Consider the following 24292-nt stretch of genomic DNA (forward strand, 5'->3'; position numbering starts at 1 on the left):
GGAAGCAAGGAAAAGTGAAGTAACCTTCGCATAAACTTCAAGAAAAATCGGCAAAATTGACCTTAGTTAAAACGCTCAAAAGAAAAAGAGGTCTTTTCTTCTAAGCATTTCAACAACGATCAAGTCTTGCCAATTTTAATCTAAAAAACGTCCTTGCAATAACATCACCTCAAACAACAAACCAATCTCAAGTGATAGAAAAATCTCTATACTTTTTGATAAAAAAGTTTTAAATTTTACATTCGAAGCATTTAATTTGAAACAAGCCATTTATGCTTTTGATTTATATTATAGTTTGTATATGTACATGTATCTACTAATAAATAAATAAATAAATACATGGACTTGTGAAAGTGCTCTGATAACTAGAACGCTCTGATAACTCGAACATTTCCGCTCGGTCCCGTGAAGTTCGAGTTATCCATGTTTGACTGTATAAGATACATAAGAGGCTAAGTCTTGAGCACACTGGGAGAATTAGCTGAAAAGTGAAAACACCCAAAAGTATTTTGATGCTGCGAGGCAGGAAAGGGTGATGTGGTTAAAACAGTGATAAGCTTACAGAAACATTTAACCCCATGTGTGCTGTAAGATGTAGGAAACAAGTAACTTGCAGATTCTTCAACTCCATGTTCATGGCAAATGGTTTTGGACTGCTAAACACAATGGTGACCAGGACTGATCTCTCTACTCGGATGTAGTAGTTACATATACTAGCCATAAAAACAAAAGTGCAGACTATATATGACTACTTACGATATGATGCAGAGCTCCTCTTATCATGTTAACTCTATTCTTGTATTTTGATAAAGGTATTTGATAGTCATAGAAGGGTATGGGGTGAGAGGCGAGGGCGGCGCTGCAAGATAATATCAACTCTGCATCTATCTTGTGAATCAACTGAATTGAATCAGAATTTGTAAGAACATCATTTAAGGTAGTTATCAATTACCATAACAAAAGGTAAGAACATCATTTAAGGTAGTTATCAATTACCATAACAAAAGGTAGTTATCAATTACCATAACAAAAGGTTGTTATCAATTACCATAACAAAAGGTAGTTATCAATTACTATAACAAAAGGTAGTTATCAATTACCATAACAAAAGGTAGTTATTAATTACCATAACAAAAGGTAGTTATCAATTACCATAACAAAAGGTAGTTATTAATTACCATAACAAAAGGTAGTTATTAATTACCATAACAAAAGGTAGTTATCAATTACCATAACAAAAGGTAGTTATTAATTACCATAACAAAAGGTAGTTATCAATTACCATAACAAAAGGTAGTTATCAATTACCATAACAAAAGGTAGTTATCAATTACTATAACAAAAGGTAGTTATCAATTACTATAACAAAAGGTAGTTATTAATTACCATAACAAAAGGTAGTTATTAATTACCATAACAAAAGGTAGTTATTAATTACCATAACAAAAGGTAGTTATCAATTACCATAACAAAAGGTAGTTATCAATTACCATAACAAAAGGTAGTTATTAATTACCATAGCTAAAGGTAGTTATTAATTACCATAACAAAAGGTAGTTATCAATTACCATAACAAAAGGTAGTTATCAATTACCATAACAAAAGGTAGTTATTAATTACCATAACAAAAGGTAGTTATTAATTACCATAACAAAAGGTAGTTATCAATTACCATAACAAAAGGTAGTTATTAATTACCATAACAAAAGGTAGTTATCAATTACCATAACAAAAGGTAGTTATTAATTACCATAACAAAAGGTAGTTATTAATTACCATAACAAAAGGTAGTTATCAATTACCATAACAAAAGGTAGTTATTAATTACCATAACAAAAGGTAGTTATCAATTACCATAACAAAAGGTAGTTATCAATTACCATAACAAAAGGTAGTTATCAATTACTATAACAAAAGGTAGTTATCAATTACTATAACAAAAGGTAGTTATTAATTACCATAACAAAAGGTAGTTATTAATTACCATAACAAAAGGTAGTTATTAATTACCATAACAAAAGGTAGTTATCAATTACCATAACAAAAGGTAGTTATCAATTACCATAACAAAAGGTAGTTATTAATTACCATAGCTAAAGGTAGTTATTAATTACCATAACAAAAGGTAGTTATCAATTACCATAACAAAAGGTAGTTATCAATTACCATAACAAAAGGTAGTTATTAATTACCATAACAAAAGGTAGTTATTAATTACCATAACAAAAGGTAGTTATCAATTACCATAACAAAAGGTAGTTATTAATTACCATAACAAAAGGTAGTTATCAATTACCATAACAAAAGGTAGTTATCAATTACCATAACAAAAGGTAGTTATCAATTACCATAGCTAAAGGTAGTTATCAATTACCATAACAAAAGGTAGTTATCAATTACCATAACAAAAGGTAGTTATCAATTACCATAACAAAAGGTAGTTATCAATTACCATAACAAAAGGTAGTTATTAATTACCATAACAAAAGGTAGTTATTAATTACCATAACAAAAGGTAGTTATCAATTACCATAACAAAAGGTAGTTATTAATTACCATAACAAAAGGTAGTTATCAATTACCATAACAAAAGGTAGTTATCAATTACCATAACAAAAGGTAGTTATCAATTACCATAACAAAAGGTAGTTATCAATTACCATAACAAAAGGTAGTTATCAATTACCATAACAAAAGGTAGTTATTAATTACCATAACAAAAGGTAGTTATCAATTACCATAACAAAAGGTAGTTATCAATTACCATAACAAAAGGTAGTTATTAATTACCATAACAAAAGGTAGTTATCAATTACCATAACAAAAGGTAGTTATCAATTACCATAACAAAAGGTAGTTATTAATTACCATAACAAAAGGTAGTTATCAATTACCATAACAAAAGGTAGTTATCAATTACCATAACAAAAGAGTCGTTTATGAGGCTAGTGATTAGCTTTCACCAAAATTTAAAGAAGGCGCAACATAAGAATTTTACATACTTTAAAAAAACAATAAGTTTGTCATATTCCTTTGTGCTAAAACAAACTCCAGCTATATCTCCTTCGGTCTACCTGTCATGATTAAACATGCTTACCGCTGCCTGCGCAGCATCTCATAAAGGCACATATGTATTGTGAAAATTTCAAAAAACAACTCTGCTAAATTTTTTAGAGAAGTTGAAATCAAGAAATTTTACATGAAATTTGAATGAAATATTTAAATCAGTGGTGATAAAAAGGAAACAAACGAGTAATATTAAAATTAACTGACACAAATTATTACAAGGGTAGCACTGCATTACATGCATCGATAGACAGTGGCACGCAATAAACTCAAACTCCTGAATATTATACGTTCACAAAAAGTAATAACTATATTCTGTAATAGAACACATTTTCATGATGAATATTGGGCTATAGTTTAACAGTATCATCGGTAAAAATTAAACGACACGATAATAATAATTTATCATAAAAGTCAGTTCTTTTAGTTATCTGAATACATAGTTGGCTGCCTAACTATAATAATAATAATTCGTGTTTGGTATGAACCTGCGCTATTGATCAAGTACAAGCAAGACCAATGATTATGAATTGTTTAATTAAATGATTATAAATAAATTACTATAAGTGATTATAAATTTATTAAATTAAAATAAGTGAAACAATTACTCCGTGTCTGTCTCCCAATGAGTTTTACGAAATGCTTAACATTGTCAAACCTATTCTAAACTTTTGAGTACAGGCTGGGTGCTAGACCTCATTTCCGATCTGTGACCAGTGCAAGTTGAGTGAGGTGGAAGATGACGAACAATAAACATAGAGTGGAGGGTATAGAGTTAGCACTAACAATAGACATAGAGTAGGAGGGTATAGAGTTATCACTAACAATAGACATAGAGTGAAGGGTATAGAGTTAGTACTAACAATAGACATAGAGTAGAAGGGTATAGAGTTAGCACTGACGATAGACATAGAGTAGCAGGGTATCGAGTTAGCACTAACAATGGACATAGAGTTGGAAGGGTATAGAGTTAGCACTAACAATAGACATAGAGTAGGAGGGTATAGAGTTAGCACTAACGATAGACATAGGGTAGCAGGGTATAGAGTTGGCACTAACAATAGACATAGGGTAGGAGGGTATGTTTTTGAAAAATGTAGTGAAGAGAGAGGAAAGAGGTATGCGTAGTCATATAAGACTAGACTTACTCGGAAACATTGAGGGTGAGCAGATGTGTCAGGCGTAAGAAAACTACAAAATATAGACAATTATTTTATATAACAGTTCAATTAATATATAAAACATGTTCAAGTAGACAGAGCAAGGGTCTTGCTCTTCAAAGGCAGAATGCAGACGCATAACTGTCACTGAGATTTAAACATAACTAGAAATTGCGATAGATTATGAATGAGGCTCGTACAGAACCATGAGGAGGTTTCTATGCCCAGTTTGGTTAACTTGCTCAGACATTCACCGATCTTATCCAGCAATATAATTAAATTTACACAATAATTTAACTAAATTTACACAACAATATAACTAAATGTACACAATAATAAAACTAAATTTACACAATAATATAACTCAATGTACACAACAATTTAACTAAATTTACACAACAATTTAACTACATTTACACAGTAATAAAACTAAATGTACATAATAATATAACTAAATTTACACAATAATATAACTCAATGTACACAACAATATAACTAAATTTACACAATAATAAAACTAAATTAACACAATAATATAACTAAATGTACACAACAATAACTTCATATATGAATTCATATAATTCATATATGAATATCAATTAATTTAGTAGAATAAGCAAATTTCACAAGTGAACTTTCAGATTACTGTTCCACTTCTTGTAGGACGTGGAGCAGACAATCTAGAATTTAGAGTCATAGATTCGCCATTTCATACAGGTGAACAACTACAGGCATCTAGATAGTTTAAGCTGTCACAAAATTATTGAACATCTCCATCCATATGTAAGAATTGTCTGTCCATTAGCATAGCCAAGACCTTAAAATATCATATACGGTAGTTCATTGGATAACTTTGATTTTAATAGTTCATTTTTGCTAATTCGTAAACTTTCATTAGCTTTTAGAACTCTGAGATGTTCTGAATTATTACTGCAATTTAACTACGCAAGTGACCTTGAACTAGGCTGAGTGGGAGAACAGAAAACGACACAATAGCAATCACTTGCCCGGTGCAAATAACTTGTTAGTTGGTCAAGTACATAGTTGGCAACATAACTATATCAAGACTTAACGTGTGTCCTTGAATTGCCTTACTACTGTAAATATGCCAACCGACTACAAAGTTTTTTTACAAAAAGACTAGTCTTGATTGAAGTAGTTGTCTTCTCGGTAAGGATTTTCATGAAAGACTGCCACATTCACACATCTTTTGACAATAGTAGTAACACACACAAACACTTATGGATTACACCCACACGTTATTTAAACAATACACTAATGAGATGAAACAGAATCATTTTAAAATACAGTAGTACTTCTTTGTTCACTGAAAATAAAGTTCTATTATTTTCTTATCTAGGAAGTAGCTAAAATAACTTCTAGCCCAGCGAATGTCATTGTTAGACACTTTGGTGCTAAGGTGGTTGCTTAGACTCATCTATCTAACTTATAAAAGCTGTTTTATGTCTCTAAGCAGATTCTCCCGTACATCTCCTAAACCCTCACATGGCTCACAAACATACTGAAACTATATCACAATAAATTAACTAATAATTATTCTCATTCATCACATCCATTAGCTCTTTTTAACTAGTGCAATTAAGTCTGAGAAGTTGAAGCGCAAGTTAACTATGTTACCAATGACTATGGCTCACTATTTTACATGTTATTGCGTGTCAACGACAATAATATTGATATTGTTGATATTATCAACATAAACCTGAAGCAAAGGGTGTGGTCTTCACAGATGCTTTATGGATGAAGGTAAGAAGAGAAGTATATACGCACAATCTTGCGCACTTTCATGAATTCCAACTGTTAGATGAGACATAATGTATGTAGACACTGTCGAAAACCTAACCACTTCAACTGAGCGCACGACTCCACATAATAAACCGAATTTATGATTAGACCTGCGTTACTCACACAACTTCACATGCCATGCGCAAGGATTTAGGAAGTTTATTAAATGAAGGACTCAGCAAGTCTCTCAGAACTATACCGGACTAGTAGTCAAGCCTATGCTCTATGGTAATGATTAATCTTGTTTCTAGTTGGGTGAAAATCAACTGACAAACACTTATGACATACTTTTCATGGATCTCAACTAAGTAAATGGAAGAATTATCAAGTGGATCAAGATTTGCCGAATATCGGCACCCATCATTAGAATTACCGTAAAACCTCTATTTAAACGTCATGGCGCTGTAGGTTTTAATCCTTCCTTAAAGAGACATTTTATTGGAAGTGATGTTCAAATAAAGGTGGCGTTCAAATAGAGGTTTTACGATATTTATAATTTCCAGAAACTCTCATAACAAATAAAGCCAAACACACCATATCCACACATGTAGGAGTCAAAGCCAGCCTCATGTATTTGACCCTCAACGTCATCTGAAGATTGGCCATTTCGTCCTCCTTCCTGTTCGTCTCCTTCAACAACACAATCACAGCTTTACAAGGTTTACCAACGCAGTAAATTGGTGAAAAGAACCATGATTGGAACACAACAGTTGATAGTTCTTTGGACAAAGACCAAAAAGCACAGATATTCTTGATTGCTCAGATCCAACTGATACAAGGTACTAATGTCAGCAATGTTTTCTATTAGGAATGATAGTAGAGTTACTTACTAGTAGAGTTAGCAATGTGAACAGAGGGAGCGAAGAGTAGGCCGGAGGTTCTATCACTGTCCCGCATGTGAGTGTAAAGCTCAGAAAGGCTAGTCTGGTCATACCCATGAACAGAGCTCTCCAGTGACTGCAAATGGCAATGACTATTCATTGGTCATCCTTGAGCTCAAGGAAAGGGAACTATGCACAAAATATCTAGAAACTAGCTTGTCTTGTCAGTTGGTTGCACATGTCCACATTGCATTATAGTGTCACTATTATTGTACACTTGTCATGGCACTCATCAAAGTACCAATCATGGCAGTTACCATGGCACATGTTATGGCGCCTGTCATAACGCTTATTACGGTATATGCCATGACACCTTTCCGGACACATATCATGGCACCTGTTGTAGCACCTGTTATGACACCAGTCATAACAACCGTCGTGGTACAGATCATGGCAGTTGAAGAAATTAAGATGAAAAAAGAGTCACATTTATGTTAAAAATTATAATGATTTACTAGCAATCAAGAAAACCTCAGATTTGATATGAAGACGAAAATGCATGAAAATGTAAAGCTTTATCTGTTAAAGAATCAGTTTGTGTACAACTATAAAGCTACAAGTGTAGCATGATCCCATGAACTGCCCTCGTGTTGTTTACTCAGATGTATATAGGTATGCAATAAGTTTAATATTATTTTTATTTTTTATTTTTATTAAACCTGTTGAAATATTACAAAAGTATCACACACAAAATCTTACAATTTTAGCTGCGCTGAAATTATTAAAACCGCTAACCTGTTTGATTTGTCCCTATACACACATATTTGAAGCGCTGTGTTCTGAGCAATTAAACTGCGTAGTTGTCAAACAAAAGAGGCAAATCTATAATTTGTTTTAGCATTCAAGCATGATGAGGGTATGAGTTCATAACGCTGTTAAAATTCTTATCACAATGCTTTTAGAAATATTGTGGTGAAGGTAACATTTCACCTTCAGTCCTAAAATGTCATAGCAAGCACTCTCTTCGTCATACATACGTTTGACGATTGGCAGTTAATGTCATTAAATGTGAAGTCTCTCTCTCCAGTAAATTGGAAGAGTATTCAGGGGAATTTAGCAACTTATAATAAAATCATATTGGCAAAGGAACAGACATATTTTTTATTGTCACTGAGCTAGTCTTGTATCACCAAAAGTGGTTTGCACAAACATTAAATCTTTCACATAGCAAATTAACAGGTTTCCAAACTCTAACCCTCCTCCAAATCCATAAGCAATCTCGCAGAGATCTTGCATAGACCAACAGAGTTGCATACAGGTCCTATATTGCACAAGCTCGCTGACTACTGATCTAATTTTCACCAATCTTTGGTGAACGGTAAGACAAATCCGGCGCCAGCTGCAGTTTTGGCATATAACCAAGAACCATAGGTTCAACTTACTCTGCGTAGTTGCAGTGCCAAGAACTTTGTGTCATATATGTGGGGGAAACAGGAATGGAGGACAGCCTTATACTCTGTGTAACTCGAAGGAAGAGGGTTGATGAACTTTTCATATATGAACATCAGATCAAGATAGAGGTTATGCCCGACTATAATCTACAATCATACAACAGAGAGGAGCAACTATTCTGAAAGCTTTTCGAGGTTTAAACACTAGATATGCCTTGAGAAACATTGGCGCACCGGAGATCTGACGTGACATTGTATTCTGGGATATGGTACGATAAGATTAAGTGATTCTTTGAGCACCATGATTCAGCTAGGATACCGAGGTATAAATGTCGCTTCATGAATAGACAGGTTTCTGTATTTAGCTCAAACCTTCTTCCGGTTTCTAGTAAAAGTTTTAACAATTATTTACATAAATGAGCATATATCTGGAACTAAAATTCTCCAATAGAGCATGAATCTTATGTTTGTAGATTCTCGACATAACTAGATTCACCAAGTGAATCCTTTGAACATCATCTCTGTGTTCTCTCTATATAAATCAAATCTATAGAGCTAACGCCTATATAACTCCACTATAATACTTATACAACTCAACTCTTTGTGCTACTTAACTCTATGTGCTACAACAACTCAACTCTATGTACAACTTAAATCGATGTGCTATAACAACTCAATGTGCTATAACAACTCAACTCTATGTGCTACTCAACTCTATGTTCAACTCAACTCTATGTTCAACTCAACTCTATGTGCTATAACAACTCAACTCTATGTGCTACTCAACTCTATGTTCAACTCAACTCTATGTTCAACTCAACTCTATGTGCTATAACAACTCAACTCTATTGCTACTTAACTCTATGTGCTATAACAACTCAACTTTACACTCTATGATTCCACACTATACTCTATAATACTCAACTCCTAATCATTTTACGAGTTATTAGGCAAGCGATTCAAATGCAAATCATTGCTCAACCTAAATAGGATTCATTGATTCAAATCAAGCAACAAGATTCGGTGAAACAAATATTTTGTTGTATGTCATGCTGACATGAAACCAAAGTAAAATTAATGGAATAGGAACTGTTCTGTCAAATTTTTTGAAGAACAACTTAAGTACAAGTTTAAAACTAGCAGCTTATAAAACAACTTATGTGTTAAAAAAAATGCAAATAATCTTACAAACTCCAACAACTTCATCCATTTCAAGCTAAAATTAAATAGAAGTTGTTAACCTTGGTCTGAAAATTTCACATAACGATATAAACAATGAGGCCAGTCCCTGCCTAGGCACTACACTTGTCTAGTACAAAAGTGATACGTAAAAATTTGTCATAACTTCAAAAGCATTTTTCACAAGAAAAAAAACTCCGACTAAGCCCTGTCAATATTTCAAATGTAATAATAATGTAATGCAATAGACTAAAATCTCTATCAATGCACTGCTAATTGAATGTGAGTCGGTAACTGAGCACCCGCCTTTGAATCCTTCATATTCAGTAATCATAGATGTAGTTTTATAAAAAGCATGAAATATAGGTAGTTGTCATGACAACTAACAAACATGTGGTTAATGATATGCAAACCAACTAGTTTACTCGGCTCTACTAAGCAAACTATCTATAATCAATACTAGTTAGAGATGAGTTAGTATTAACCTCTAATTTACTGATTCAGGTTTGTGAGTCTGAGATGAGCACTTGTTAGACTTGTTGTGGATCATCATACGTGTCACTTTATCACAGATCAGCCAGAGTATTAACACACTAATATGCATACCTCAACATCAGTCAGCTGATGACACCAACTTCACCTGATATTAGGTATGACAATTACCAAAATATTTTTCATAAATCTTAAAGTCTAAATTTTCAAAAAGTCTTCGCAGTTTTCAGATTGGACAGCAACTAAGCCTCAAGTCACCAGCTGCAGTAGTATCATGTCAAGTACATCTATTTTTTCATGTGTTACAAATAGATCACGCAGGATTTGAATATAAAATTTTGAAGCAAAATATAAAACAGTTTACAAACTAGAATAAACTTATACAGGACAGGCATTCCCTGTTAGAATCTGGCCATCTATAGCAAAGCGCTAATGTCAGATAGACCATTTATGAGCACGATAAGCGCTGACACAGTGCTGCCTATTCTTAGAGTTACTCCCTCGACTCTTCTCCGTGTGTAACCTACCTTCTTCTTGCTGATCAGGTAATCTATGACACGTGTGAATCCAGTGCTATTTTCCACGAACCTGTCAAATGTAGGGAACAATGACTCAGGGAGTGAGAATATTGAGAAACAAGAGAATTCATCAACCTGCATGTATATTATATATATGTATATATTTACATATATTGATATATGTATTTATACTTATGTACCAGTATATATAAATAAAACAGAAGGATCTAAATTTCCACTGTTGTTTCTAAAGGCACGTTATTTGTGGCAATAAACTTCACTGACTTCTTAAATGTTACAAACAAAACACAGCTCCTGTAACATATCTAAATGTCTATGTATATCAACAATCCATAACCAAACCTTTTCCCAGCAGTATTACACAAATTGTGAGCAGTAACATTAGGGCAATGACATTAACATAAAATTGGTTTTGAAGTTGTATTGTCAGACATTCACATTATATGATTTAACCCTTTCACTGCCATCCATGTACAAATTTAGCTATCGGCCTACTGCCAGCCATTTTGCTGAAAATTGCCGATTTTGCTTCATGACATGTATACAATGTTTTTCAACTTCAACCTCTATCTAGAAAATTTTTGTTATATATTTTATTTTGCCAACGTGTTAATAAATAGTGCTATGCAAAAAAATTCAATGTATTTATACTTTGTTCGTTGTTAAAGCTATGTGAAGCTACGATCGCTACGAAGCTAAAACAATCCTCTACCATGTTCCTTACTCTTACAAAAACTATTACATTCACCACCATCAGAGCCAGTGTTGCTACTTTAATTATTTGTGTAATCACTAAAATCTGAATCGGTTATAATGTCATCAACATAAGTAATTCTCTGTTTTCTAACTCGGGAGGTACTTACGAAAGCCATAATAACACTAAATAGTTCAAGACGTCAGAAAGTAAAAATATTCATTTTCAAGTTGGAAATTCCCAAACAAAAATTTTAAATTGCTTCGTGATTTTAGGCTAATTTTATAGAGAAATCTTCGGAAAACACTGTCAATACCACAAAAGTCCTAAAGATCGTTGGTTATGTTGTCAACGAATAATAAAATTAAGTTACTACGCCATTGCTGGGAAAGTCGCAAAAATGCGTCTACAGCAGTCGACCATAGACTACGCATAAATGCGTCTACGGCAGTGAAAGGGTTAATAGAGACATCAGCTAAGACAAAAGTGTAAATATTATATGAATTCTTTCAAGCTAGGAAAGTACTAGATAGACAAAGAGTGTATTGATAGGTGATTCAATTTCTTTAGAGGAATATCCCTAAAGGAATGTCCCTAGAGGAATGTCCCTAGAGGAATGTCCCTAGAGGAATGTCCCTAGAGGAATTTCCCTAGAGGATTGTCCCTAGAGGAATGTCCCTAAAGGAATGTCCCTAGAGAAATGTCTCTAGAGGAATGTCTCTAATGGAATTTCCCTAGAGGAATGTCCCTAGAGAAATTTTCCTAAAGGAATCTTCTTGGAGGAATGTCCTTAGAGGAATGTCCTTAAAGGAATGTCCCTAAAGGAATGGCCCTAAAGGAATGTCCCTAATGAAATGTCCCTAAAGGAATGTCCCTAGAGGAATTTCCCTAAAGGAATGTCCTTAGAGGAATTCCCTAGCGGAATGTCTCTAGTAGCAAAGATCTTAAAATGACGTCAGTGAAACGGTGGTGCCAGTAGACAATGTGTTTCGCCTACTTCAACTTGCAGGTTTTATTATAAACTAAATGATACGGAAGGAAGTTGTGTCATCTTTTCAACTTATACTATTGAACTGTTTTTTGTGGAGGTGCAGCGGATGCTGCTGAAACATCTCGACTCACATGTATGACAAACTAACAGCAGCAGACAATGATAGGTTTCAAGTAACCGGTACCTACTTATCTTTGTCTTGGATGAATGTGCTAGACGTTTTCATAAGCTCCTTCCGCCTTTCAGCTGACACTTTTTCCACAATTAACACCTGAAATGACAGCTACTAGTATCAAAATGAGTTGAGCAAATAAATCAGATGCTACGCATGGGCTTATCGGAGTTAGCAAATTTGGAATTCAGTAGCAGGTAGACTATCTTTAGCAAGGGCATATTATCTTTGGTAGGGGTTATACTATCTTTAGCAAGGGCATATTATCTTTAGTAGGTGGTATACTATCTTTGGTAGGTGGTATACTATCTTTGGCAGGGGCACATTATCTTTGGTAGGGGTATACTATATATGATAGGGAGTATACTACATGTATTTTTGGTAGGGAGTTGTACTATCTTTGGTAGGGAGTTGTACTATCTTTGGTAGAGGGTGTACTATCTTTGGTAGGGAGTTGTACTATCTTTGGTAGGGAGTTGAACTATCTTTGGTAGGGAGTTGAACTATCTTTGGTAGGGGGTGTACTATCTTGAGCATCCTACTTACATCGTCATCTGAGGGTCGAGGCCAGATGTTCTCTATTCTGTGTAGGAGTATCTCATGTAGAGCTGTGTTAGGAACATCACCATTCTCTGCAAAAATAACCTACCACGATGCTTGCAAGTATCAACAAGTTCTGCTGATACTAGGGTAGGGGACGATTAACTGATATAGATATCTAGTGCTGAAGATTGTATAACGCTTATATATGACCAAAAGACAGCAGGCCAGATGCATAGACCAAGTACTAGCAACAACTGCCTTGTCATGCATACTGGAAATGGGTTAACCGGTTTACTGTTGATTGCGGTCAGCTAATCATCTCAAGGGGTGCATATGGGATGTTTATCACAAGCTCGATTGCGTTGCAGGAACTTAGGTTAAGAACCCAAGATCGGCATCGGGAGGTCACGCCTAAGGTATTTAGACCTACTGGAGCCTGACAATGGCACAGATTTGGACGCTCTAATCATATATATATATATATATATATATATATATATATATATATATATATATATATATATATATATATATATATACAGGGCGTATTGAGAAGCCTTTTTCTGTGATTAAGTGGTGATTGTGGTGAGTGTTAAGACAACACTTAATATATAAAATATACTATAAGGAGAGCTGTTAACAATAATATTCACCTTTCGTTCACCTTATCAATCTTTAAATTAAGAAAACTAAAACTACTCCACTACTGTAATAAAGCTATCTTATGGGGGGTTATCTTACCATCAGCTGTTAACAATTGAATGGGTAGAAAAATCCATGAGTTGTATGATTCACCAAACAATAAATTGCATTGCATAAATGCATTCTTAACGTCTCCGTAAGTCAAAATGTAACAATAGTCAATGTTTCTAGCTTATTGAATGGTGTTAGTGTTACTCCTCCATATTCAGATTCCGTGCTACGAGATTCTGGTATTTTATATCACCAGCACAGCTGTATAATCTTAGATGTTACTAAACTTCATTTATAGAATAAGTTTAACTCTGGCAATTGTATAAAATAATCTGTAAGAGAACAAGGGTGAGATTTCCCATTGTGCCCTTTTATGGTGATACTCTGGAGATCAGGGTAATCTAACTCTCCTCTATTTGTCTACAATAAATCTTGATATGCCATACGGAATTGATATTCTCTAAACTCTTTCTTGAAAACTTTAATTTTAAAAATGCTTGTGCTGCGAGTAACATGGCGCTGTTTGGGTTACAGTTGTTGATCTTTTGAGTTAATGGTACTGTATCTATATATACAAATCTCAACATTTGTGTCTGTGAATCAGTGTGTCCAGTTATAGCTACTAAATTCTTGGAATGAAAAGCTCGTTATGTGTGTGATTTGAACTCGCGAAGATTGCAATCGCAAGTTTTTAACCACCCATTTAACCACTAAGCTACACACGTCCTTGGTAGCTCCTTAGAACCCTATCGCTGTTATCATATACCGTACAACCTTTTATCGATTGCACATGCTAAATGACGTATTAATTAATACGTTGCACCCACATGTTACGATGCTCCTGTTATAAAATACTTTTTGCTCAACTCTATGAAAGACGATGCATTTTCGTCATCGCCATACTAGGGCGAATTTATTTTCTGCCATTCAATATCAACAACAATTTTTCTCGAAATTAAGATTTGGCGATTGTATCTCAGTTTAGCGTCCTCCGTTATGGTAAAAATGGGTTCGCAAACAGATAGGTAATAAATTTTAATTCAATGTTTGAAGTTTACTGAAATACATACTAAAACTTCCTTCAAGCGTGTGTTTAGTCAGTTAAATTCGTTCAAGTTAGATTCAGCGTTTATGTTATAGGTTTGTCTCGAAGGTAAGAACTCTGCACGTAGTACACTGTAATCTTACATTTTTTGCAGTTCATAACCACAAAATGGACTCAAGTTATTTAGAACACGGGTACTACATAAACATGGTTACTACTTGAACAAGGGTACTACTTGAATACAGGTACTACTTGAACACAGGTACTACTTGAACACGGGTACTACTTGAACACGGGTACTACTTGAACACGGGTACTACTTGAACAATAGTACTACTTGAACAAGAGTACTACTTGAACACGGGTACTACTTGAACACGGGTACTACTTGAACACGGGTACTATTTGAACACGGGTACTACTTGAACACAGGTACTACTTGAACACGGATACTACTTGAACACGGATACTACTTGAACACGGGTACTACTTGAACACGAGTACTACTTGAACACGGATACTACTTGAACACGGATACTACTTGAACACGGGTACTACTTGAACACGGATACTACTTGAATACGGGTACTACATGAACAAGGGTACTACTTGAACACGGGTACTACTTGAACACGAGTACTACTTGAACACGGATACTACTTGAACACGGGTACTACTTGAACACGAGTACTACTTGAACACGGGTACTACTTGAACACGGGTACTACTTGAACACGGGTACTACTTGAACACGGATACTACTTGAACACGGGTACTACTTGAACACGGGTACTATTTGAACACGGGTACTACTTGAACACGGATACTACGTGAACACGGGTACTACTTGAACACGGGTACTACTTGAACACGGGTACTACTTGAACACGGGTACTACTTGAACACGGGTACTACTTGAACACGAGTACTACTTGAACACGGGTACTAATTGAACACGGGTACTACTTGAACACGGATACTACTTGAACACGGGTACTACTTGAACACGGGTACTACATGAACAAGGGTACTACTTGAACACGGGTACTACTTGAACACGAGTACTACTTGAACACGGATACTACTTGAACACGGGTACTACTTGAACACGAGTACTACTTGAACACAGGTACTACATGAACATGGGTACTACTTGAACACGGGTACTACTTGAACACGGGTACTATTTGAACACGGGTACTACTTGAACACGGGTACTACTTGAACACGGGTACTATTTGAACACGGGTACTACTTGAACACGGATACTACTTAAACACGGGTACTACTTGAACACGAGTACTACTTGAACACGGGTACTACTTGAACACGGGTACTACTTGAACACGGATACTACTTGAACACAGGTACTACTTGAACACGGGTACTACTTGAACACAGGTACTACTTGAACACGGGTACTACTTGAACACGGGTACTATTTGAACACAGGTACTACTTGAACACGGGTACTACTTGAACACAGGTACTACATGAACAAGGGTACTACTTGAACACGGGTACTACTTGAACACGAGTACTACTTGAACACAGGTACTACTTGAACACGGGTACTACTTGAACACGAGTACTACTTGAACACAGGTACTACTTGAACACGGGTACTACTTGAACACGAGTACTACTTGAACACGGGTACTGCTTGAACACGGCTTCATTGTACTACTTGCTGTCAAGTCCTATTTGGATTTTGGTTGACAAACAACAACCAGAGAGATCACGCCATTCAAATATTTTACGGTTTCAAGTTTTAGAGTAGCTGTTTTTGATAAATTAAAATTTGACAAAAAAAAATTTCTCTCCTAGAAAAATCATGCATTAAACCAGATGAGAAATGACAGAAACAATTATGATACTTATTTGCCTTGCTCTTCAATATGACGTTCAGATTTCCTTCCCGCTACCTCCTCTTTTGCTTTCACAAACTCACAGCTGTTTCTCTATCAACCAACCGCAATACTAACTTTTTAGCGAGCACGAGGAACACAGAGACAGAGACAGTGAAAAGCAGACACAACCTGAGGTTTTATCCAGAGTGAATATATCGCCGTCTCTGGCTTGTACAAGCCACCTCGTGAGCCGAACACTGTAGCCCCTCAATATGTTCTTTTGCGTGTCAGTGAGCTCCTGGCGACCGCTAGTATGTCTCGTCCAGTAGTTCTCCATGCGTACTTTTTGACTCTGGTTTACGAATGGGATTCCCTCGTACAACATCTACAATTATAGAACAATATTATGAAATTCTCGTGATGCCTCTGCTGTTGCTAACAGAGACAGCTGCCAACAAGTGTTAGATTGCATGTAAGCATACATTAGATATGTGTATTCCAGCTATGTTAAATTGCATTATACTACTGTATGAACTCATACCAGCAGAGGTGTCATTATTAAACATATTCAATGATACATATTATTGTTCACAATTTAGAACAACATTTCTGACTCCTTCGCCTGCTCAAATCTATCCTATGGAGCCTTTTTAAACACTGTTGAACCACAGCATCTATGTGAAGCTTTTTCCATAATCTGATAACCAATATTAACTATCAGTAACCCCCAGTAGTTACTATAGATCGCGAGACATAACCTTCTACAAAAAAGATGAGATGTGAATAGTATCTGGGTCAATGCAGGTGTCAAGAAATGACGACAATTTTTGGCAAGTACACCAGTATAAGGCTACCTTGTTAAAATCGAATCCATACTGAGTGAGGAACTGGATAGATGAGGCCTGAAATAAAGATAAAGAATCTCGGAAACATGTTTAGAAAGCACAAAGTTTAACCAAACTCATGACAAAATTTTTTATCACATCAGGTGGCTTGTAAAAGAAAGCAAGAATATGAAGCCTATACGAAGTCTGTACGAAGTCTGTACGAAGTCTATACGAAGTCTGTACGGAGTCAATATGAAGTCTATACGAAGTCTGTACGAAATCTATATGAAGTCTATACGCAGACTATATGAAGTCTATATGCAGTCTATAAGCAGTCTATAAGCAGTCTATATGAAGTCTACTTGAAGTCTATATGAAGTCTATATGCAGTCTATATGCAGTCTATATAAAGTCTATATGAAGTTTATCAAGTCTGTACTCATATCTAGCAAGTTAAAAAAATAAAATGATGTAAAAGTATACAAAAATGCAAAACGAATAAATTTATAATTATTTTTGTAAACAAACCTGCATAGAGATGCACGAATCCATTCCTGCATGGGCCTCTGGAAACAAGTAACAGTTGAATATGTACGCATCATACCTACATGTACAACAAAAGTTAGTTTCACATGTATATACTGTACCTGCCACATAAGGCTAATATCACTAAATGGATCGTTTACTCCAGCGCTATTTTGCGACGATAAACAAAGAGATATCACAGACAAACATACCGCATAGATGTCTAAAAATGTCTAGTTATTCTGTTTATTGCACATAAACAGCAAAAATAAATGGTAATTAATTTAAGTGAAACAAGGTATACACAAGAAATGATCTATTCCTTATTAAACCATGGCTTTTATATACATATATACATGTATATATATATATATACATGTATATATATATATATATATATATATATTTTTTTTATCTGCTATCTGGCTAAGCAGATGGAATGCCTAATAGAACAAGGTGACCATCCAGAATGGCTGACCAAAGGACGAACTGTACTTCTGATAAAAGATCCAAAGCAGGGGCCGATTCCCAAAAACTATCGACCGAAAACGTGCTTGCCCACCACCTGGAAACTGCTCTCAGGAATAGTTGCAGACAAACTGGAAAAGCACATGAGTCACTATATGACCAGTGCTCAGAAAGGAATTGGACGCAACACCCGAAGAGCCAAACATTAGTTACTGGTGGATCGGACGGTCTGTCAAGACAGCAGGAGAAGGCAAACCAATCTTGCCATGGCTTGGATTGACTACAAAAAGGCCTATGACTCAATTCTCCATAGTTGGATACTTGAGTGCCTCAGTATGTACAATGTTCACCCTGCTCTTGTAGCATTCATCAAGATGTCAATGACCAAATGGAAGACGGAACTGGAGGCTAATGGCAAAAAGCTGGCTGGTGTAAAAATTAAGCAAGGCATCTATCAAGGTGACTCCTTATCACCGCTGCTCTTCTGCATATGCCTAAACCCTCTAAGCAATATGCTGGAGAAGACACAATATGGGTACCAGTTTAAGAGTGGCACCAAGATAAACCATCTCTTCTACATGGATGACATCAAGCTGTACGCTAACAAAGAAAGAAACATTGATTCGCTAATACACCTCACTCAGGTATACAGCAAGGACATCGGAATGACCTTCGGTATTGAGAAATGCGGAAGGCTAATTCTTAAGAACGACCATTCTATGCTCACAGATGGCCTAAGAATGCCAAATGGTACCATCAAAGATATAGAAGAAGGGTACAAGTACTTGGGAATTATGCAAAGCAACATCAACCATGAAGCCGAGGTACGTCACAAAGCCATAACTGAATACAAGAAACGCCTTCGGCAAGTCCTACGGAGCCAGCTCAATGCCAAGAACCAAGTCATGGCAATAAATACCTACGCACTGCCAGTAATAAGATATCCAGCAGGCATAATAAAGTGGACTGAGGAAGCCATCAAGAAAACAGATATAGCAACTCATAAACTGCTGACCATGCATGGAGCACTCCACCCAAAATCTGATACTACTAGATTGTATCTTGATAGAAAAGATGGCAGTAGGGGACTCAAAAGTGTACAGCAGACAGTGAAAGAGGAAGAGCAAAGCATCAAAGCATATGCAGCCTCAATGGCCACTTCAGATAAGTTGCTAGCTGAATTTCAATCGGCTCCTCTTAAGGCCCGTTTCCACTATCGCTCAAATCGACGCTTAGCGATTAGCAATGGCCTGTGAATACGTCATCATCAATGATTAGGTGTTCACACTACGAGCGATCAACTGTGGCTGATCGCTACCAACAACCAATAGAAATTACGAACAAGCATTCCTGATATCACGAGTCCTTTTGTTATCTTTACGCAGATCTTCACAGAATCACGAAAGCAGCATGTTTTGGGAACTAGTTCAACTTGAGCTCACAGCATTGATGTTGTGCTATGATCAGCATTAGCTTAATAAACGAGCTAGCAAAGAATGTATTGGGAAATTCCGTTAATAAATCGTAGGAAAACGAAAAAAAAGATTGTACTACAAGTTATTGCCAGAGTTGAGAGGAGGTACCAATCCAGCCTACTGCCATCATCAATATTTTTGCATGACAAGAAACACGTTTGATTATATTCTTAGCAAGATCAAGCATAGGTGAGTTTATAACGTTCTTGACTACGAATCGCCTAAGTACGCAATATTCTTTATAGAAATGAGTGTTAAGTAGAATTTATGTTTAAAATTTTGTTATAGAATAGAAAAGCAGGATACTCATCTGCGAGAATCTATTCCCGCTGATATGGGACAGGCAGTGACATTGCACTACTTGGCAGAAGGCTGCTCATTTAACTCGATCAAGTAGCATTGGAGAATCAGCAAATCCACCATAAGCATGTTCATCCATGAAACCTGCAATGCCCTGTGGGATGTCCTAATGCCACTATACTTAAAACCTCCTCAAACACTAGATGATTGGAAAGGAATAGCCAAAGGGTGAGTAGGCGGCAAGAATTAATGTTCAACTTAAAATTATTATTAGAAAAGTATAGCTAAAGTTATATTAAAAAAGTATAACTGAGAGGGTTGATTTGTTTTTATTTCAGGTTTGAAGAACATTGGAACTTTCCCCACTGCCTGGGAGCCATTGATGGCAAATACATCAGAATACAATGTCCACCAGCAGCTGGCTCAGAATACTACAATTATAAAGGTTTTCACTCTCTCAATTTAATGGCAGCATGTGACGCTAATTTAAAATTTACACTCATTGATGTAGGACAGGCTGGACGGTGGAGCGATGCTGGTGTGTTCGAAACGTGTTCCTTTGGGACTGCTCTTATGAATGGCAAGTATATAAAAAACGGTACGATAGAAAATGTGAAGATGATGTATTATATTACATAGATGGTGATGTGCAGTAATGTTCAATTGGCAGCCTCAAATACATGTTTGCTAATATAATTAATGTAACGTAATTGTTCAATATTTGTGTCAATGCGCAGGTACCATGACAATACCTGGAGACGAACACATCCAAGGATACCCAAATGCACTGTCATATTGCTTTGTTGGTGACGAAGCTTTTCCATTGAAAACATGGCTTATGAGACCATTCCCTGGACGCGCAATTACTAATCAACAACGTGTTTACAATTACAGACTCTCTCGAGCTCGGCGAACAATTGAAAATGCTTTCGGTAAGCTAGTTTTTATCACTTAAAGTTTTTGTTGGGTTTTTGGAAAAAATAAGTTATTAACTTAAAATAACATGATTTCACAAGGTATGCTGTAATTTTTCAGGTGTACTAAGTTCTAGATGGCGTGTTCTTCAGCGAACAATGATAGGACACCCAGAGAGAGTATCTACCATCGTGCGTGCTCTGTGCGTGCTGCACAATCTGCTGCAGTGTCGTGAACCAGCACATTATATGCCAGCAAGATACACCGACACAGATGATGAGCAAAGCTTGTGGAGAAATTCTGGAACAGCTTTAGATAAGGTTAGACAACATGCACCTAGGAATTCAGCAACTTATGCAATCGATATGAGGAACTCTTTTATGCAGTACTTCTATTGCAACAGCGGCAGGTTTGATTATCAAGAGCATCATGTTTTACACCGTACAAATTAAACAGTTAATATTTTATATCTTCTAAAATTGCATTTTTATTATATAGTGGACTGCTTGAATAAATAAGCGTGTTCATAAATACTGATGGGACATTCAGAGTTACTTGATGCCAACTACACATGCACATTTGCTCTTATTAAAAAATCCTTTTAAATAATCGATGCAGTATTTTCTTGACTTTCAAATATATAAAATTTACTGCTTTCAAAATAGTAGTTCCGGAACTATGAAGTGCAACATGCGTAAATGGTGGGACATTTGTGGTGTCCCATCATTTGTGCATGTTGCCTTTCATAGCTTCGGAACTACTATTTTGAAAGCAGTAAATTTTATATTATTTAAAAGCCAAAAAAATACTGCATCGATTAATTCAAAGAATTCTTTAATAAGAGCAAATGTGCATGTGTAGTTGGCATCAAATAACTCTAATTGTCCCATCATTATTGCCTAAATATAAATGTATATAAAATAATCTAATTAGAGTTGAGCATATCTAAATATGACGCTGGAGGTGCTTCATCATCTCTTTCGTCAACTCATTCATCAACTCCTTCATTTGCGATAACTTCCATGATTTTTATTTTTGTTCTGAGTGCTTTTGATGGTGTCATTTTTCTGATGCATCCTGCAACCTCCATTCCGAAGTGATAATTTATGTCTTTTTCTTGTTCTTCTCATGCAATCCTTTCTTGGACTCTCTTAGAAATTGCTTGGAATTGCAATCTGTAAAATCGGACAGTGTTGTGCATGTGAGTTCGACTACAAGAATCCCATAAATTATGCATACTTGCCAACTTTTAGTGTTTTACGTATGCTTACTGGAATGGATCTTCGGTATTTTCTGCAGTCCTCCTTCTTTTAGTCGGTGGCATATCACGCATCATTGGTGTTTGTGACGTTGAAGGTGCAGGTGAGGCAGCAGGAGAGCTGCTTAAGGAGGCTGAGGTGGAACGGCACTCAACGCTCTCTATTTATTATAGCTGCTTCAGAGCAGGGGGCCTCTATTGCATGTGACATTATTGCTTGGTAGTTACTCTGTGTCCTATAATCAAGTTGAAAAACAATTAAAATACAAACAATGACCACAATTTTATAAACCGAAACTTATAAAAAATTAATGATATATATTAACTTACAATCTTTTTTTGTTGTAATCCTGTAACCATTGAAGGTGCTACCATAGTGGCCATGTTACTAATGGTGCTCACCCGCTACCACTCTTTTTGGCGTTTCCTTCTTTCCGCACGTACGAGGAAAACGTATCTCTTATATCTTTCCGACGCTTTTGGATACGGATACCTGCAAAATATTAACAGTATGAATAATAGTAAGTATCGGGGTATCATAAAAAATCTTACAAAACTGCTTTATATGCTTTGTGCAACAACCCAAACTCAAAATAAAATATTTATTGATTTTATATATTATCTGGTGAAAGCAATACTCGCAGATAATACTTGTATACTAACCATCTTCAGGTTTGCCGAGCTGCTGGCTCATCTGTGCAGCTATCTGATTAAAAGCATTGGTTTTCATGCTTTTGGATTTTTTATAAGAAGGTGAAGTGAAGTCATATAAACATGGGTAATCTTTAACAAAGCTGATTATTAATTCGTCGCGCGCATACTTATTCGCCATGCCTGCAAAATGACATTGACCTTGACAATTGTTGAAATTGTATTCGATGTCATCCACAAACAGCCAATCAATATGCAGATAGTTGCGATCATCGGTGTCAAAGTTCAACGTGTTGAAAGTCCATCGCATCTTCGCTAGCAGCGATTGCGTTGACCGCTCATCGCAAAATGACGTCATCGCATCCCACCGCCCATCGCTCAACGTCGATTTGAGCAATAGTGTGAACGGGCCTTTAAGGCCCGTTCACACTAACGCTCAAATCGACGTAGAACGATGGGCAGTGGGATGCGATGACGTCATTTTGCGATGAGCGGTCAATAGACTCCATTACAATAGAGCTTTGCCCTGATGATGAGGAAATTGACTGGCACACGAAACCTCTTCATGGTGCGTACCACCGACAAATATCTAAAGTTGGCGATCTTCACCAGACATACGTATATGTAGCTGAACAAAGGAAACCTAACGGCCAATACAGAGTCGCTAATCATGGCAGCCCAGGAGCAAGTGCTCCCAACAAGGCAACTCCGAACAAAAATCTATCACACTAGAGACGATCCTAGATGCAGACTGTGCAAAGATGCACCTGAGACCATTCAACACATCATCAGTGGATGCAAGAAGCTAGCAGGAAACGCATACACTGAGCGGCATAATCATGTCGCAGGTGTTGTGTATAGAAGTCTATGTGATGAGTATGGCCTTAATAAACCACAACACTGGTGGGAAGCTCCTGGTAAGGTCAATGAAAATGACCGCGCTAAGATCCTCTGGGACTTTTACATCCGGACTGACAAGCATGTCCTAGCAAACCAACCAGATATGGTGGTGGTGGACAAGGAGAACAAGAGAGCTACTATAATAGATATAGCAGTACCCAGTGACTACAATATAGCCAGCAAAGAAAAAGAAAAGGTAGAGAAATATCTCCCTCTTGGAGAAGAGATTGAAAAATGCTGAGATGTACGAACAACTGTAATCCCAGTAGTCATTGGGGCACTGGGCGCAATAAACCCGGCGCATAAAATGTGGCTTGCCCAAATACCAACAGCAATCAACTCAGGTGAGTTGCAGAAAAGTGCGCTATTGGGAACAGCTAAGATCTTGAGGCGAGTGCTCAAACTCCCAAGTCTCTGGTAGGAGACCCGAGTTAGAGCAGAAATTACCACCCATACGGGTTAACCGGGGTGAGG

The 24292-nt window shown here is 36.2% G+C and overlaps 1 protein-coding gene across 1 annotated transcript in view; it reads right to left on the reverse strand.

The window, feature by feature from the left end:
• The window catches only part of LOC137385837 (poly(A)-specific ribonuclease PNLDC1-like), a 28824-nt gene that overhangs the window by 2674 nt on the left and 1858 nt on the right, over positions 1–24292 (reverse strand). The window contains exons 5-15 of the mRNA XM_068072411.1: positions 17855–17930; positions 17354–17401; positions 16689–16884; positions 12915–13000; positions 12385–12467; positions 10500–10560; positions 8293–8448; positions 6860–6986; positions 6564–6659; positions 4215–4257; positions 757–859 (exon numbers count right to left, since the gene is read on the reverse strand). Of these exons, the coding sequence (XP_067928512.1) occupies positions 757–859; positions 4215–4257; positions 6564–6659; positions 6860–6986; positions 8293–8448; positions 10500–10560; positions 12385–12467; positions 12915–13000; positions 16689–16884; positions 17354–17401; positions 17855–17930 (1075 nt within the window). The remainder of the gene's footprint in view (positions 1–756; positions 860–4214; positions 4258–6563; positions 6660–6859; positions 6987–8292; positions 8449–10499; positions 10561–12384; positions 12468–12914; positions 13001–16688; positions 16885–17353; positions 17402–17854; positions 17931–24292) is intronic.

This window comes from Watersipora subatra, chromosome 1, assembly GCF_963576615.1.
Source record: "Watersipora subatra chromosome 1, tzWatSuba1.1, whole genome shotgun sequence".
NCBI lineage: Eukaryota > Metazoa > Bryozoa > Gymnolaemata > Cheilostomatida > Watersiporidae > Watersipora > Watersipora subatra.